The 19,066-nt window shown below is 43.0% G+C and overlaps 1 protein-coding gene across 1 annotated transcript in view; it reads left to right on the forward strand.

Moving 5' to 3' along the window:
• Window positions 1-9,973: 9,973 nt before the first annotated feature.
• The window catches only part of prpf8 (pre-mRNA processing factor 8), a 43,759-nt gene continuing 34,666 nt past the window's right edge, over window positions 9,974-19,066 (forward strand). Inside the window, exons 1-7 of the mRNA XM_078422713.1 lie at window positions 9,974-10,054; window positions 12,857-12,961; window positions 13,180-13,348; window positions 14,376-14,540; window positions 15,676-15,894; window positions 18,202-18,414; window positions 18,795-18,920. Of these exons, the coding sequence (XP_078278839.1) occupies window positions 12,868-12,961; window positions 13,180-13,348; window positions 14,376-14,540; window positions 15,676-15,894; window positions 18,202-18,414; window positions 18,795-18,920 (986 nt within the window). The 5' untranslated portion in view covers window positions 9,974-10,054; window positions 12,857-12,867. The remainder of the gene's footprint in view (window positions 10,055-12,856; window positions 12,962-13,179; window positions 13,349-14,375; window positions 14,541-15,675; window positions 15,895-18,201; window positions 18,415-18,794; window positions 18,921-19,066) is intronic.

Genomic DNA, 19,066 nt, shown 5'->3' on the forward strand with positions numbered 1-19,066 from the left:
AGAATATCGTTCCTCAAATTTGGAGACCAAAACTGCACACAGTACTCCAGGTGCGGTCTCACTGTACGTCTTTGGAGTGTGGGAGGAAACCGAAGATCTCTGAGAAAGTCCGCGCAGGTCACAGGGGAAAACGTACAAACTCTGTACAGACAGCGCCCGTAGTCGGGATCGAATCGGGGTCTCTGGCGCTGTGAGGCAGCAACTCTGCCGCTGTGCCGCCCATTTGTTGAGCATTATTTTCCAGATTCTGGTATAAATATGGATGTGACACAGAATGTCAGCTTTTCTGCAGCAGCAGGCCACGACGATTCTGCAACTTTTAAGTTTTTTTACCAGTGTAGCACGATGCCTGACTATTAGATGAAAAGATGCACTTACTTTGCAAAAGCCTTTTCAAAGAGAGACGGCCAAAATTCATTACTAGCTTCTGATCTGGCGTAAATAAGTTGTCCAATCCTTGTTGGCAAATAATCGTCCACCAAAATTTCTACCCACTTTCCAAATTGCCAGAATCGGAAGCGAAAGATTCCACAGTATGGGGAACTGCCGGTGATAAATTGACCTGTAAGTAAGATAGACACAAAACGCTGGAGTGACGCAGCGGGACAGGCAGCATCTCTGGAGAGAAGGAATGGGTGACGTTTTGGCTCGAGACCCTTCTTCAGACTGATGTCAGGGGAGTGGGCGGGACAGAGATAGAATGTAGTCAGAGACAGTAAGACTGGTGGGAGAACTGGGAAGTGGGAGAACTGGGAAGCGGGAGGGGATGGAGAGAGAGGGAATGCAAGGGCTACTTGAAGTTAGAGAAGTCAATGTTCATACCGCTGGGGTGAACCCTTGACCTGTAAGTATTTTGTTAGACTCATTACTTCTCTACATTTGAAAACAGATGGTCAAAGAACAAAGCAATTAGGGTTAGCATTCGTAATGTCATAAAGTCGTAAGGTCATAAGTGATAGGAGTAGAATTAGGCCATTCAGCCCATCAAGTCTACACCGCCTTTCATCATGGCTGATCTATCTCTCCCTCCTAACCCCATTCTCCTGCCTTCTCCCCATAATCTCTGACACCCGCACTAATCAAAAATCTATCTATCTCTGCCTTTAAAAATAAATCCACCGACTTTGGCCTCCACAGCCGTCTGTGGCAAAGAATTCCACAGATTCACCACCTTCTGACTAAAGAAATGTCTCCTCATCTCCTTCATAAAAGAACGTCCTCTAATTCTAATTCTAACATGTAAAAAGGAACTGCAGATGCTCGATGATGGGCCAAATGGCCTAATTCTACTCCTATCACTTCTGACCTTATGAACTACCACCCTGATATATATATATAAGCTCAAAATATTTCTGTACTAACGTGAATTAGTTTTAGTTTAGTTTAGAGATACAGTGCGGAATCAGGCCCTTCGGCCCACTGAGACCACACCGACCAGCGATTCCCGCACATTAACACTATCCTCCGCACACGAGGGACAATTTACATTTATACCAGCCACAAACCTACAAACCTGCACGCCTTTGGAGTGTGGGAGGAAACCGAGAATCTCGGAGAAAACCCACGCAGGTCACGGAGCGAACGTACAAACTCCGTACAGACAGCGCCCGTAGTCAGGATCGAACCTGAGTCTCCGGTGCTGTAAGCGTTATTAGGCAGCAACTCTACCACTGTGTCACTGTGCTACATGTAGCGACTCTTTGCATACCTTGTGTATCTCACATGTGGTAATAAAGTACAATTCATTCGTTCATTGATCTACTGAGTTACCCCAGCACTTTATGTTTTTTTAAAATATATATATAAACTAATACACAAACTACAGTGTACAAACTATGAACAGGGTACTGATTTTGGATGATCAGCCATGATCATATTGAATGGCGGTGCTGGCTCAAAGGGCCGAATGGCCTACTCTATTTTCTATGTTTCTATATAGATATATTTTATTGGTTTTCATATTCAGACATTCATCCTTTAGCTGCATGTTTATCATTTATTCAGACTTGTCTATCTAAAACCTTCACACAAGTCCACACACGTGGAAGTAAGCCTAAGGGATTTAGTGATGCGTTAAGATATTAATTAACAGTGCCCGACAGGTAGAATCACACCTGCGTCTTAGCTGAATGTTGTAATAATTAGCAGGTGGCTGAGAAATGATAAACAGGGGGCAAGTATTTCAGAGTCGTGGTAACGAAAGAATCCTCCTACTGTTGCCTTGATTAGATTCCTGATTGAATAACACCAGAATGCTTCTGCTCACTTGATCAAGGCTCGTGGGGACTGATTACTACAGAAAATGCGGCGCGGTGGCGCAGTGGTAGAGTTGCTGCCGAACAGCGCTCACGGCGCCAGAGACCCTGGTTCAATCCCGGCTACAGGTGCTGTCTGTACGGAGTTTGTATGTGCTCCCCTTGACCTGTGTGGCTTTTCTCTGAGATCTTCGGTTTCCTCCCACACTCCAAAGACGTGCAGGTTTGCAGGTTAATTGGCTCGGTGTATGTGTAAATTGTCCCTAGTGTGTGTAGGATGGGTGTTAATGTGCGGGGATCGCTGGTTGGTCAAAACTGGGTCTCTGGCGCAATGAGGTGGCGGCTCTCCCAGCTGCGCCACTGTGTCGCCCTGTAACCACCTTTGTAACCATGTCTCTTTCTTGAAGGATTGCCCACGTGAAAATGTTGCAACATCGCTTAATACTTATTGAATTTGTCTTCAATTATAATGATTAATAATTTGCATTTTATTTGTCTGGCGATAAAATTGAAAATTATACCAATGTACAATGCATCTATCTGCCAGTGAAAAAGAAATTGCACATGCATTGTGATTTAAAACTATTTTGGACAGGTTTTAAAATTTGTCATTCCATTCCACTTATTTATTTTACCTTATTTAAACAGCAAGATAATGTTTGCAGATGTAACCATGTTATCTGCTGTTGCGCAGAATTAAACAGTATAAATATTTCATCAGGAGTAATCTGCCAGTGAAATGGGATAACAATCCTTCTGTTACAATGCTGCTGGCTCATGTCCAAGAATTCTGGTGTCCATTCATGGGCTCATGGGCCAAGAAAATGCATTCACTGTGTAGGAAGGAACTGCAGATGCTGGTTTAAACCGAAGATTGCTATTGAGGGCGTGCAGCGTAGGTTTACTAGGTTAATTCCCGGAATGGCGGGACTATCATATGTTGAAAGACTGGAGCGACTAGGCTTGTGTACACTGGAATTTAGAAGGATGTGAGGAGATCTTATCGAAACGTATAAGATTATTAAGGGGTTGGACATGTTAGAGGTAGGAAACATGTTCCCAATGTTGGGGGAGTCCAGAACAAGGGACCACAGTTTAAGAATAAGGGGTAGGCCATTTAGAACTGAGATTAGGAAAAACCTTTTCAGTCAGAGAGTTGTGAATCTGTGGAATTCTCTGCCTCAGAAGGCAGTGGAGGCCAATTCTCTGAATGCATTCAAGAGAGAGCTAGATAGAGCTCTTAAGGATAGCGGAGTCAGGGGGTATGGGGAGAAGGCAGGAACGGGGTCCTGATTGAGAATGATCAGCCATGATCACATTGAATGGTGGTGCTGGCTCGAAGGGCCGAATGGCCTCCTCCTGCACCTATTGTCTATTGTCTATAACAGTAAAACAAGGCTTATCTATCTAAGATAGACACAAAAATCTGGAGGAGAGGGTGCTGCACCAACGCAGGAGAGGTTTGGGCCCAACTTGGTCTAGTAATAAACTAAAAGTCTCTGTTCTAAAAATACCAATTCATACCTGATGGAATAACTCGCTCTGTTAATCTTCTGTAGTTGGCGATCGTGGCCACTGACGCCCAAAACCAGCAGTCTCCCAGCTCACCCTGCACTATGTCGCTTTTGCTAACTCCGTCTGTCATGAAGAAAGGATTTTCATGTAGGTCCTGGAGCGAAGAAATATGCAACTACTGTAAATAAATCACCGCTCCACTCTTCCGCAATTCCAGCAACACGAATGAACCATCAACAACCTTCCATTTATAAGTGCTATAACAACATTTAAAAGACATATGGATAGGTACATGAATAAGGGGTGGCAAAGGACTCTGGTTCAAACCTGGTTGAAAGTTCAAAGGGCAGCCACGGTGCGGCAGCGGTAGAGTCGCTGCCTCACAGCTCCAGAGTCCCAGGTTCGATCCTGGCTGCGGATGCTGTCCGTACGAAGTCTGTACGTTCTCCCCATGACCGCCCGGGTTTTCTCCGGGTGCTTCAGTTTCCTCCCACACTCCAAAGGCGTGCAGGTTTGTAGATTAATTGGCTTTGGTAAAAATTGTGAATTGTCCCAAGTGTGGGGATAGTCCGGTCGCTGGTCAGCACGGATTGGGTGGGCCAAAAGGCCTGTTTCCGTGCCGTATATCTCCACATCACGAAGTACAGATCAAGTCAATGGTGGGCAATCTGGTGTGTGAGTTGGACTGGGCTACATGCCGTGAAGAAAACCCAAGGTAGACCCAAAATGCTGGAGTAACTCAGCGGGTCAGGCAGCATCTACGGGAGAGAAGGAATGGGTGACGTTTCGGATAGAGACCCTTCTTCAAACTGAAGTCTGAAGAAGGGTCTCGACCCAAAACGTCACCCATTCCTTCTCTCCCGAGATGCTGCCTGACCCGCTGAGTTACTCCAGCATTTTGTGTCTACCTTCGATTTAAACCGGCCTCCGCAGTTCTTTCCTGCACATGAAGAAAACCCATATGTTCTCAGCCATTCCATTGTGTCATAGAGTCTTAGAGTCACACAGCGTGGAAACAGGTCCTTCATCCCGATTAGTAATTTAAAACTCCAGAATATTTTATCACGGTTGTTCATCGTGGCAGTAACAAACCTTATCCGTGACTAATCAATATCAGGCCATTATATAATTACCAAAGTGCGGATCCATTTGATTCCTGCTGGGGCCTCATGCTCATAGGTCAGTGAGGACGGCTCAGGACGAAATTCAGGGTCTTGCCAAAGCTCTCCGGTTTTCTCAAGTTCCTTTACAATATTCTCATAGTTCTGAATAAAATAAGAAAAAGGCGTCTAATGGTTACAAAGGAATGTTACATTCGTAGTTATTAGCAAACTGCGGCGGATTGGAGCAGTGCTTTACAATACAATACAATATACCTTTATTGTCATTGTGCAGGGATACAACGAGATTGGGAATGCGCCTCCCATACGATGCAATAAATGAATTAGCTAGTCAGTATTAATTTAAACAACCCAATGAAACAAATTAGAACAGTTTTAAAACAGAATAAAGTGCAAGTAGATCTGTGCCAGTTCACTGTGCGATTTAGATTTTTTAGATTTAGATTTTATTAGATTTAGATTTGACCATCCGGCTCAGCAGGACCGGTTCATAGCAGCTATGGCCCTGGGGATGAAGCTGTTCCTGAGTCTGGAGGTGCGGGCGTAGAAGGCCTTGTATCATCTGCCCGATGGTAGAAGTTCGAACAGACTGTTCGAACATAGGGCAATCCGTATGCTCACCGGCTAGCATCATCATTTCGGACATGAGGACGGAAGGCAGTCGGCCTCCAAGATCCGGTAGGTGCAGAAGTCTTGCAGCACCACCATGCTTATTAAACCCGAAGATTCGCAGTAACACTTTCTTCATGGCCTCATACTTGCTTTCCGCAGGTGGATTAACGATGAACCGCATCACGCGCGTGGTCGTCTCCGACGATAGAGCGCTGACGAGGTAGTAGTACATCGTGGAGTCGTCCGATATCTTCTTTATATGAAATTGAGCTTCGGTGTGGATAAACCAAGATTGCGGTGCGTGCGTCCAAAACAACGGAAGGTGAACGCTTGACGCGCTTAACTCCGGTGTGCCCGGCGCGGCCATCGACAACGAGGCGTCGGGTTCCTGCATAGTCGGTGATCGTCCAGATCACGTCGGGGTCACCAATATGGCGAGTCCGAAAACTTGTTGGTTGTAGAAGAGGTTTATTGCAGCCGCAATATTCGAATACAGAGTTAAACAACAAGGTAAAGGACAACCATCAAAAACTTACTGTCTTCTTCGAAGACTTCGCCGAACTGAACATTTCGGGCGCCAAAAGCGCACATGACCACGCTGGCCAATCAGCGGTGTCGCTCCCTGGACCAATCCCCATGGTCGCGTTCACACGTGACCTCGCTGGCCAATCCGAGGGTTCGACGACCTGGACCATTCTCTATGGTCGCTACACTACCTCTTTTTCCAGAACTGTGGCCCCTGGTTCTGAACTCCCCACAAACATTGGGAACATGTTTCCTGCCTTTAGCGTGTCCAACCCCTTAATAATCTTATGTGTTTCCAGTGTATACAAGCCCGGGCAACGTTTTGGCAGTAAGTTAAAATGATTACCGAGTCAATGTTTAGGTTGTCGTCTGTTTTCAGCATTTCGTTGACTTGGTTCATTAGTGCATCCACATCGTTGTTTCTTGGGCGTAGGTCCAACAGTGCTTTCACCTCCCCAGTGAGCAAGTTCCATTTCCCACTGTCTACGTTCGCTTCCGCCCCTCGCTCTGTTTCGTCTCCTTTCATCTCCTGCCCCCTCTTGCCTTCACTGCTGCTCTCGCTGGGCGCGTTAGCTTGCAAGAAATGGATCTGCGTTACCGTGGTGTGGGTACACGAGCAACTGCTCCCCATTCAGCGCTGAGTCCAACTTTGCACCGCGCAACGGACGCTGGAGAAACCTGTTATGTAGACCGTAATAAGATATCCAAGAAGGTCTTTGGTAAACTGTGATCAATTTCCCCTGTTGCTACGAGATGATGCGTACGCAGTGCCCGCATTCTGGGAGCGATGTTTCTTTTGTTCTGTGTTGTCCCCGACAAAAAAGGATGCTTTAAATATCTCGTCCCCAAAGTATCCTGTCATAAAGGGTCTTTTGACCTTGTTAAAGAAAACTTTGAAATGCACCACAAAGATTGGGCGGGGCACTCAAGACTTTATCGAAGATCGTCAATTTTTGTAAAATTTAAAAACAAAAACATTACAGGAATTGGCGGCACAGTGGTACAGCAGTGGAGTTGCTGCCTTACAGCGCTTACAGCGCCAGAGACCCCGGCCCCATCCTGACTACAATACAATACAATACAATACAATACAATACAATACAATACAATACAATACAATACAATACAATACAATACAATACAATATATCTTTATTGGCATTGTACAGGGGTACAACGAGATTGGGAATGCGCCTCCCATACGATGCAATAATTTAATTAGCTAGTCAGTATTAATTTAAACAACCCAATGAAACAAATTGTAACAGTTTTAAAACAGAACAAAGTGCAAGTAGATCTGTGCCGGATCACTGTGCGATGTGACCATCCGGCTCAGCAGGACCGGTTCATAGCAGCTATGGCCCTGGGGATGAAGATGTTCCTGAGTCTGGAGGTGCGGGCATAGAAGGCCTTGTATCGTCTGCCCGATGGTAGAAGTTCGAACAGACTGTTGCAGGGGTGTGAAGAGTCTTTGTGGATGCTGGTGGCTTTTCTGAGGCATCGTGTGTTGTAGATGCCCTCCAAGGCTGGTAGCTGTGTTCCGATGGTCCTCTGAGCTCCATGGACTACCCGCTGTCTGTACGTGACCGCATGGGTTTTCTCCAAGATCTTCGGTTTCCTCCCACACTCCAAAGACGTAATGGTGTGTAGGCAAATTGGCTTGGAATAAGTGTAAATTGCCCCTAGTGTGTGTGTAGGATAATGTTAGTGTGCAGGGATCGCTGGTCGGTGCGGACTCTGTGGGCCGAAGGGCCTGTTTCCGCGCTGTATCTCTAAACAAAAGGAGACTAAACAGTGCAAAAAGATATTCCGACATTCTTGGAGGCTACACATGCGTTCAATTCGTCATTACATAATGTTTTCACAATTTTACCCCCCCCCCACCTTTGCCACTCATGTGGCCCCTGGGGTGATATCCCTTGAGGGGCGTCTCCACCACACCCTGCCCCTCAACGTCCAGCAGAGGAAGGATCAGCACCCCTCCAGTTTTTTGAGTCTATCTTCTGCTTTTTGGTTCCTTGTGCCAAACGTGAACCCATCTAACTCTTTCAAATGCTCTGGTGTGAAATAGTCTTCCAACTCTTTTGCACAACTTAAATGAATAGAATCATAGGAACTTAGAAAGTAGGTGTAGAATTTGGCCATTCTGCCCTTCGAGCCAGCACCGCCAGTCAATACGATCATGGCTGATCATCCAGAATCAGTACCTTCTTCCTCCTTTTTCCCCATCTCCCTTTGTTCTGCTGCCATAAGAGCTATAACTCTCTCTTGAATACATGCAACTCTCTCTTGAATTGGCCTTCACCGCCTTCTGTGGCAGAGAATTCCACAGATTCACAACTCTGCGTTTTTCCACATCTCAGTCCTAAATGGCCTAACCCTTATTCTTAAACTGTGACCCATGGTTCTGGACTCCCCCAACATAGGGAACATTTTTCCTGCATCTAGCCTGCCCAAACTCTTAAGAATTTTATATGTTTCTTTAAGATCCCCTCTCATCCTTCTACATTCCAGTGAATATAAACCCAGTCGACCCATTCTTTCATCATATGACAGTCCCGCCACCCCAGCAATTAACCTGGTGAACCTACGCTGCACTGCCTCAATAGCAAGAATGTCCTTCCTGAAATTAGGAGACCAAACCTGCAGGGTGCACAATACTCCAGGTGCGGTCACACCAGGGCTCTGTACAACTGCAGTAGGATCTCCTTGCTCTTATCCTCAATGAAACGCCTTTGGTTTATTATGAGGTTACCCGATTAGGAAATGTGTAAGTATTAAATCTCAGAGCTGCACTCGATCATGGTATGACCCTCTCACGCTCCCTTGTGGCAATATTCGGTACAACACTTTTTCCTGATGGTCCAACCACTTGCAAGAGTCAAGAGTGTTTTATTGCCACATGTCCCAAAAAAATCGAACAATGAAATTCTCACTTGCAGCAACAGCACACCAGGTTTGTCAACACAGTACTCAAAAGATAATATAATGCACAGCGGAACAGGCAGCATCTCTGGAGAGAAGAAATGGGCGACATTTCGGTTTGAAACTCTTCTTCAGACTGGTTAGGGATAAGGGAAATGAGAGACATAGACGGTGACGTGGAGATATCAAGAACAACAAATGAAAGATATGCAAAAAAGTAACGATGATAAAGGAACCTGTTGACTGTACACAAAAATAATTCACCGTACTTGGTACATGTGACAGATAAAGTACCATATTACATGTTTTATATGTTGTTGCATTAAGGACATGTTCCTGTGTTGTTGCATTAAGGACATGTTCTATATGTTGTTGCATTTAGGACATGTTCCTGTGTCATTGCATTAAGGTCATGTTCTATATGTTGTTGCATTAAGGACATGTTCCTGAGTTTGTCCTCATTGCATTGAGGACATGTCCCTGTGTGGTTGCATTGAGGACATGTTCCTCTGTTGTTGCATTAAGGACATGTTCCTGTGTTGTTGCATTGAGGACATGTTCCTGAGTCATTGCATTAAGGACATGTCCCTGTGTCGTTGCATTGACATGTTCCTGTGTTGTAGCATTGAGGACATGTTCCTGTGTTATTGCATTAAGGACATGTTCCTGTGTCATTGCATTAAGGACATGTCCCTGTCTTGTTGCATTGAGGACATGTTCCTGAGTCATTGCATTGAGGACATGTTCCTGTGTTGTAGCATTAAGGACATGTCCCTGTGTCGTTGTATTGAGGACATGTCTTGTTGCATTGAGGACATGTCCATGTCTTGTTGCATTGAGGACATGTCCCTGTGTCGTTGCATTGAGGACATGTCCCTGCGATATTGCATTGAGGACACGTTCCTGAGTCGTTGCATTGGGAGTCGGGGGTGGCGCATTGGCTGGGTGCGATGTCAATCAGCGACGCGCTCCCAATGGGAGGTGCCGGAAGTCCCGCCTTCCGATATGCTGCATCCTGTGCCTGCTGCCTGGAGGTAATGGCGGCGGCGCCGCGGTGAGGCGTGATCTGGTCCGTGAGGCGGCCACGACGACCGGCGCTCAGGTGGGTGACGCGGTGCGGAGCGGAGCAGCGGGGCTCGGAGCCGGGTTTGTGAGCTGGTTGCACTCGGGCGGGGAGAGAGAGAGAGAGAGAGAGAGAGGGGGAGGGAGGCGAGAGTTTGTGACCGCGGCCTAGTCCGCGCCGCACAAAGTGCTGGAGGAACCCCGGCCCGGCAGCGAGCGTCTCGTTTAGTGTTAGAGACACAGCGCGAAAACAGGCCCATCGGCCCACCGAGCCCGCGCCGACCAGCGATCCCCGCACACTAACACCACCCTACACACACCAGGGACAGTTTACACCGAACCCTGCACGTCTTTGGAGTGTGTGGGGAAACCGGAGCGCCCGGAGAAAACCCACGCGGGTCACGGGGAGAACGTACAAACTCCGTACAGACAGCGTCCGTGGTCGGGATCGAACCCGGGGGACGGGGTCTCCGGCGCTGCCAAGGCGGCAACTTTACCCACGCACTGCATGGAAAGGAACTGCAGATGTTGGTTTAAACACAAAATGCAGGAGTAACTCAGCGGGACCGGCGGCATCTCTGGAGAGAAGGAAGGGGGGTGACGTTTCGGGTGCCTCTTCTGACTGTGGAGGGGAATGGACAGAGTCAAAGAGGGCTGGTCGCAGCCCTCCTTCAGACTGATGTCCATCCCCCTTCACAGACGCTGCCCGACTCGCTGAGTTCCTCCAGCACTGGTGTGTGTTCTGCTCAAGTTTCCGGCACTTCTGCAGCGCTTCATTGCCACTTGCACAGTGTAGTCCTGCGCGAGATAACCACTCATGAGGTGCTGGCGCAGTAATGAACCAGAAACACTTACCACCAGCACGGCTGGTTTGTAAACAATGCTCTCTCTCTCCCCCCACCCCCACCAATGTGTGGTGGGTTGTGTCACCCACCCACCAATCTCCACCCAAAAAATCATCCTGGCTACGAAACCCACCACAACCACTAGCCCTCTCACTGCCAAGTACCTGAAGGTCCCCACTAAAACACAATTATCAAAAATAACAGAAACATGCTCAAGGTACAGTAGTTCAATGGTACTTTTCTTTCAAAAATACACCTACAAAATGTATATCTCTCTGTCCATATTTATATATATATATATATAATATATGTGTGTGCATGTGTGTGTGTTTAATCACAAGGTTGATAGAAGTTGCCTTTGTAATTTCCAATTCAATATCCACTAAAAGATTAACAGAATTTATGTAGAAAACATGTGCAGGAGTGAATGGTCTTTATGGAGAGATGTTGCAGGTACAGAAGGCTGACGGGGCTATTTTTCAAAGTTGTTTAAATTTATATTGATTCCAGAATGGAGGCCAGATTTGTAATCTGTGCCCATAATGCCAACAGTTGAACTGGATGACAGGAAACGCAGATGCTGGAAACTTGAGCAGAACCTAAAGTTATGGAGGAACTTAACAGGTTAGGCTGTATCTGTGGAGGGAATGGACATCAGTCTGAAGAAGCATTTTGACCCTAAACATCAACTGTCCATTCCCTCTGCTGATGCTGCCTGACCTGCTATCCTCCAGCACTTGGTGTAAATATAAAAACACAGGATGTATGTAATGTATAAGATTTGCCATCTACATTCAAAATTATTGAAAGATGTATTTAAAACATGTGGGTTTAAAGGGCAGAAGAAAATGACAATGGTCTGGGAAATGTTATAGGAAAATCATTGGAGCTGGCAAGTGTCTGAGTCTTGATGGACTTTGTCTTTGGGTCTTAAAAGAAATGGATAGTGGAATAGTTGATGCATTGGTTTTAAATTCCCAATAAATTTATGGAAGGTATGACTAGATTGCACAATAGTGAATGTAACTCCTTTATTCAAAAAGGGACATAGGCAGAATGCCAGTTGAGTTCACATCTGTCAAAGAGAAATTATTGCAGAGCGCACCAAAATTCAAGGTAATCGAGCAAAGCCATCATTGTTTTCTGAAAGGAAAATCATGTTTGATGAGTTTATTGGAGTTGGAGAAATATGTACTATGTATAAAGGAGGATCAATATAGAGTGGCATCTTTGGGTTTCCTGAAGGCATGTGATAAGATGTGGCATCAAATGATACTGCAGAAACTAATAGCTGGTGATGTTTTGGCATCAATAGAAGAATGGCTAACAGGAAACAAGAAGGTGGTAATGAATGACAACATGCAATGGGTGATGTGCCACCGTGATCAGTGTTTCAACTTTACCCAGTTCATGTGAATTCATAAATGACAGTCAGTTGTTAGATTTACCGATGATGCAAAAAATAGATAGGAAACCTGGTTTGAAAATGGGTGCAAGACGTAAAGGGGATATTGATGTGTTAGTTGTATAGACAAAAATCTGGCAAATGGAATATAATATGGTAATTGGTAATATTAAAATTTTATTTTGGCATATAAATAAAATTGCAATGTATACATTCTAATGGATTTTAGAGCCCCGAGATGCAGAGTATCTGGGTATTGTAGAATATTACTATGCATTAGCCAGCATTTTCTGATCTTATTTCAATTAATTTAATTTTCATATTTTTGCACGTTTGTGTATGTTAACTGCAAATTGAAATGAATTATGCTTGCTGCTGTACTTACAACATACCATATAACTTTACAGTTAGAGACTAAATGCAATTTTATAGATTTTCATACAGGTGGTTGTTTAAATCTGCATTTTCTGATATGTTGGCATTCTTGATCAGTTTGATATTGTTGATACCACAATTAGTTAATGGCATTTGTGTGTTATTGTTACTGTGGAATAGATATTTAAAGAAATGTAATTTGTCCTTTTTGCCTCAGAATCAAGAACAATGGCAGCATTTCAGTATCGAGGTGCACCTGGGCCTAACCCAGTTCCAGTTCCTGTACCTGATTACATGTCTGAAGAAAAATTACAAGAAAAGGGTAAGACATTTCTGGATGAAACTATTTAATTATTCTGCAGAAAGAAACTCCTTTAATAAGAGAGAAATCTTGGACACTTCCTTAAAATTCAAGTACCAAAACAAATTTTAGAAGCGTTTTGATATTTTTGTTGCTTTGTTTTTGTGAAAGTGTACTTTTAACCATGCCATTTGCCTCTTCAGTTTTGTCTAGTAATAAATTTTTTTTTTTTTTTCCAGCCAGGAAATGGCAGCAACTTCAGGCCAAACGGTACGCCGAGAAAAGAAAGTTTGGATTTGTGGATGCTCAGAAGGAAGATATGCCCCCTGAACATGTCCGAAAAATCATTCGTGATCATGGTGACATGACAAATAGGAAATTCAGGCATGACAAACGAGTCTATCTCGGGTAAGAGAATTTATTCACAAGAAGAGCAACTTCAGTTTCATATTCATCCTGAATTGTACCGTCAGATTCTCTACTTCCTCGTGAATTTAATCTTGAATAAGACACTCTGGCTCATACTATTCAATAATAAACACTATTCCAGGGCATCATTTTAGTGCCTTTATTCCTGTAAATCTCAATTTGGTGTTTTTAAATGTTTCACCAAACACTAGAGAGATATAATGGGAAAATAAATGGTCTGCAGTCTGCAAAGAAATAAATAAAGGAGGCACAAGGAACTGCAGGTGTTGGAATTTTGCACACAACACAAAGTGCTGGAGTCATTCAGTGGGTCAGGCAGCATCTCTGGAGGACATAGATAGGCAATGTTTTATGTCGGGACCCTTCTTCAGACTGGATACAATGAACTACAGATGAGTCTGAAGAATATGCTGCCTGGCCTACTGAGTTACTCCAACACTTTGTGTTCAATGAAATAAATAAAGGATTATTTAAGTAGTGCACATCCAAAATCTACATACGAATAAAACAGTAAAAGAAACGGTTCAACTGTTGCCATTTGTTTTTTATGTTTTATTTTTGTAACTCCATACTTGACAGCTTTTAGAGTCAGTATTTTGAGATGGAAAGAGGAATCGAATTAAAGGCTATATTGTCTGATGGAAATCAGTTTGTGTTAATCAAAGAAAAACATAAACTAAGTTTTTGTATTAGTGCTTTCTATTGAAATGAAGTTGTGGAAGCACCGGACATGTATTGTGTTCATATTTCCTGACATTTTATGTCAAGGCTTCAAATATACATATTTACAAAGCTGCAAAATGCTATTTTATTTACAATTTGAAATATTAATTTTCAGCAGCCATTTTAATTAAAAATACACAAATCCTAACACACACTCAGTCATGATGATTATTCTTGTGTAAATATATTGTATTTAATGTTCATATGAATCATTAATTCTATATTAGCATTGATGCTGTCTGCAAAGACTAATTTATTCAAACTATCTTTTCCCTCTCCCCAGAGCTTTGAAGTACATGCCGCATGCTGTTCTTAAACTACTGGAGAACATGCCAATGCCATGGGAACAGATCAGGGATGTATCAGTTCTGTACCATATCACAGGGGCAATTTCATTTGTCAATGAAATTCCATGGGTCATTGAGCCAGTTTACATCTCTCAGTGGGGGTAAGTATGGTGTTGGATGCTTCTGAACTTTTGTACTTTGGTTGTATCATCGAGGAATAGTAACGGGCCATGAATGGAGGATTGGTGTCTTGAATAGCAGTTTTAGATTTAGAGATACTGTGCAGAAACAGGCCCTTCGGCCCACTGAGTCTGCGCCGACCAGCGATCCCCATACACTAACACTATCCTACACACTGGGGTCTATTTACAATTTTTTACCAAATCCAATTACCTACAAACTTGTATGTCTTTGGAGTGTGGGAGGAAACTGGAGCACCAGGAGAAAACCCACACGGTCACAGGGAGAGCGTACAAACTCGGCACCGTTGTTTCACAATTACTAATGGTTCCTGTTTCTTACCAAGACAAATTATCATTGAATTATCAAATGAACTTTCATTTAATATTTTATTTCGAGTTGCTGATTTCAGATTAACCACCTGGATTTGTACAGTTCAAATGTCTACCCAATCCCTTCAGCAGTAACGTCGAAAATGTCTATTCCTAGCATCGGTGCTGAATATGGATATGACTTCCCTGACAAATTAACCAGAATTACGATTTAATTGTGATATTCCCATTGAAACAATATACTTTATTGCAATAAAAAGGCTGAGATTATGGTTTTGAGTTCAGCTAAGACAGTAGCTGCAGTCTGAGGGAACTGTAGAAACATTTGCTCGATTGATTGTGCAATCCTGGGTTTTGGAACTGAGGAGAAAATAACATGCTCTCCCCAAATAAAGGGCTCCTTTAGTTTTTCCATGCATATATATCATTGAGGAACATTTGCCGTATTAAAGCTTTCCAGTAGCTTGAACTCCTGGTTAATATCACTTCTATTTTGATGCCCTTTATTTTTAATCATTAAGTCATTTCATTTTAAATTGAAATAGCAGGTTTTGAGGAATGTTTTGAGCTGACTGATTTAAATATGTTGCCAATTGCAGGCTCAATTATCAGCATTCGCAAACCCTACGCTTTGTGAAGTGTTGCTTTAGTGATGAACTAAATATTTAAAAGTTCACCATGGAACATTTTCTGGATGAATGTATTTTATTTATTGGTAAATTTATTTCTTTGTTAGCTTCATTTTGTAATTTTACTAGTGAAATATTGAACTTTTTATTCCTAGAACCATGTGGATTATGATGAGACGTGAAAAACGTGACAGGCGACATTTCAAAAGGATGCGTTTTCCTCCTTTTGACGATGAAGAGCCTCCGTTGGATTATGCCGATAACATACTGGATGTGGAGCCACTTGAAGCCATACAGATGGAGCTTGATACAGAAGAGGATGGACCAGTGGCCGAGTGGCTATATGACCACCAACCATTGAAAGACAACCCTAAGTAAACTTTTGATACTATTGGTGCATTAATATTGGAAAAGATTTAGTCTAACAAATGATAGAGTGGATGTGGAGAGGATATTTCCACTAGTCGGGCAGTCTAGGATTAGAGGTCATAGACTCAGAATTAACGGATGTTCCTTTCGGAAGGAAATGAGGAGTTTCTATAGTCGGAGGGTGGTGAATCTGTAGAATTCATTACCACAGAAGGCAGTGGAGGCCAAGTCAATGGATATTTTTACGGCAGAAATAGATTCTCGATTACTACAGGTGTCAGGGGTTATGGGGAGAAGGCAGGAGAATGGGGATAGGAGGGAGAGATAGATCAGCCATGATTGAATGCCAGAGTAGACTTGATGGGCCGAATGACATACTTATGACACAACAAAGCAGTGATATAAAATGGAAACAACAGCATTGATTACATTTTAACAAATGCATTACAGCTTATTTGTTGAACTAAGAGTTTAACACCCCGTTCTAAGAAATAATATGTATACATAGATTGATAGAAATAACTCCACATAGTGAAAGAACAATTAGCTGTGAGACCATCAGGCATGTTTCATAACTAGAGGACAAACCATGTTTAACTTAATTATTCCAAATGTTCCTGGCTGAACTGGCAGATGATGAACAGTACGTTTTTAACCTGTTGACTGCCAAGTTTTTTTCACTATTGGCCATGACCTGACCATAATCATAATTGTAATTTATTAGCCAAGTATGTTTTGCAACATATGAGGAATTTGATTTGCCATACAGTCCTACCAGAAAATCAACAAGACACACAGCTACACAAAAAATTGAGATAAACATGCACCACAGCGGCTCCTCCACATTCCCCACTGTGATGGAAGGCAATAAAGTCTTATCTTCTTTCCTCCTTTTTCTCCCATGGTCGGGGCATTCGAACCATCCGCAAATGGAAGCTCCTGCAGCCGGCGATCGAAGCTCCCGCGATTGGGGCGGTCAAAGTTCCTGCGGTTGGAGCTCCTGAAGTCAGTCCCCAACCAGGGACCACGAGCTTCACAATGTTAAGTCCGCAGGCTCCCGCAGTTGGAGCTCCGAGGTCGATCCCTGGCAAAGGGACCACCAGCTCCACAATGTTAAGTCCGCAGGCTCCCGCAGTTGGAACTCCCGAAGTCGATCCCCAGCAAGAGGCCGTCAGCTCCTCGGTGTTAGGCTGCAGTGCGGATGGAGATATGGCATGGAAAAAGTCGCATCTTCGACGAGGAAAGAGATTTTAAAAAGTTTCCCCTACCACCCCCAATTAATACAAAACTAAAAGTACACTAAAACATTTAACAACAAACTAAAAACAACAAAGAAGGAAAAAGACGAGACAGACCGTTGGCGAGGCAGCCATCGTTTGGTGCCACCTGGTGGACACTGAACAGGTTATGGTTCCACATGGAAAATCGAATATTGAAAATTGGAATCGTTTTTACAATGTTCTGAACTATTATCTCAATAATGCTTTTGATTTTGTTGGCAGCCTCTTCCTGCAAGTTGCGCTCAATAAGAAAAAGATTGCAGTCTATAAGTCACTTTGCTCAAGTTATCCTTGAATATACATTAAACCAAGTCTATTCATTACTTGATCTGTTGATAAATGTTTCAATGTAGCTTTAGTGGCATTAAATGTACTAATCTATAAAAAATAGATCTGAATTCCTGTTCTATTGGAAACAGCATGGTAAAAGACGATTAGCTATAGAGTCATATTGCAGGGAAACGGGCCCTTCGGCCCAATTTGCCCATGCTGACCATGATGCCCCATCTACATTAGTCCACCTGCCCTCCTTGCAACTGTGTGAAGCCTGTAGAAATGAATTTAAAAAAGGCAATTTGTTGCAGTTAACTATTGGTGAGTACTTTGGATGAAGACAAGGTTAGGTTTAGCAATAATCTAAAATGTAAGCATTCATACAAATAAATTTGCCCTTTAAGATTGACTCCTAATGAGTGTCAGAAAGTTACCAGAACCTTTGGTATCTCACCTCAACTAAAATGACCTGTTTGAAGAGCGGAGCACGTTGGGGGTGATGAAAGTACATCTGTATTGGTTTTATTAATAGTGAGGCTGTAACCTTTGATAACATTTGCGTGGTTCTAAGCCTCAGTAATATTTACTACATGGCTGTTTATTATTATTTTTCACTCTTGCTGTAAATTTGAATGAATTTCGATTAAATCGACATAATTTTATACGCATTAACTTGCCCAGCATTTTGCAAGTCTAGAAGCATTATGGTCCATTCATAAAATTGCAGATGTTTCAATTAGAAATGTTGTCCCATTTTAGGTTTGTGAATGGATCTACTTACCGCCGTTGGCAGTTCACTTTACCGATGATGTCCACACTTTACCGCTTGGCTAATCAGTTGCTCACTGATTTAGTGGATGACAACTACTTTTATTTATTTGACCTCAAAGCGTTTTTTACTTCCAAAGCTCTGAACATGGCAATTCCTGGCGGACCAAAGTTTGAACCTCTCGTTCGGGATGTGAATCTTCAGTAAGCATTTTACTATTGAAATCTTGTGTAACATGATTAAGTGAGCAGTTAATTCTGATGCCAGTTGTCGGCGTTTCCATCAATGAAGCTGGGTGGGTATTCATCGCCATTGATATTTTGCAAAGATGGAAGTAATGTAAAAAGATGGCGAGGTCGCTCCCGTTTATCCTTCCCTGGAATAGAAATAATTTAACGTGAGGATTTTGAATTGCACGTTTTGTTTGAGGCTATCAGAGTTCTTACTTTGCCATTTTTAAATAATGTTAAAAAGATGTTACACATTTTTGGAATTTGGTGCCACGCTCTGCAACCTGTCTCTATTTGATAAAGAGATAAAATGTTGCAGTTTTGATCATTTGAGTTTGGTTTGCTTCCATCAGGGATGAAGACTGGAATGAATTCAATGATATCAACAAGATTATCATTAGACAACCAATCCGAACAGAATACAAAATAGCATTCCCATACCTGTACAACAATCTTCCCCATCATGTTCACCTCACCTGGTAAGTACACCCATTTCAGCCATTTTATGTCTTATAATGTACACTTTCTGCATTTATATTTCCTTATGAATTAAATCCATGCAATGATTTTAGCAGAGAAGGAAGTTTGATTTTTTTTTTCAGCATGTCTAATATTTTATCACAAT

Source organism: Rhinoraja longicauda, chromosome 26 (assembly GCF_053455715.1).
Source record: "Rhinoraja longicauda isolate Sanriku21f chromosome 26, sRhiLon1.1, whole genome shotgun sequence".
Taxonomy (NCBI): Eukaryota; Metazoa; Chordata; class Chondrichthyes; order Rajiformes; family Arhynchobatidae; genus Rhinoraja; species Rhinoraja longicauda.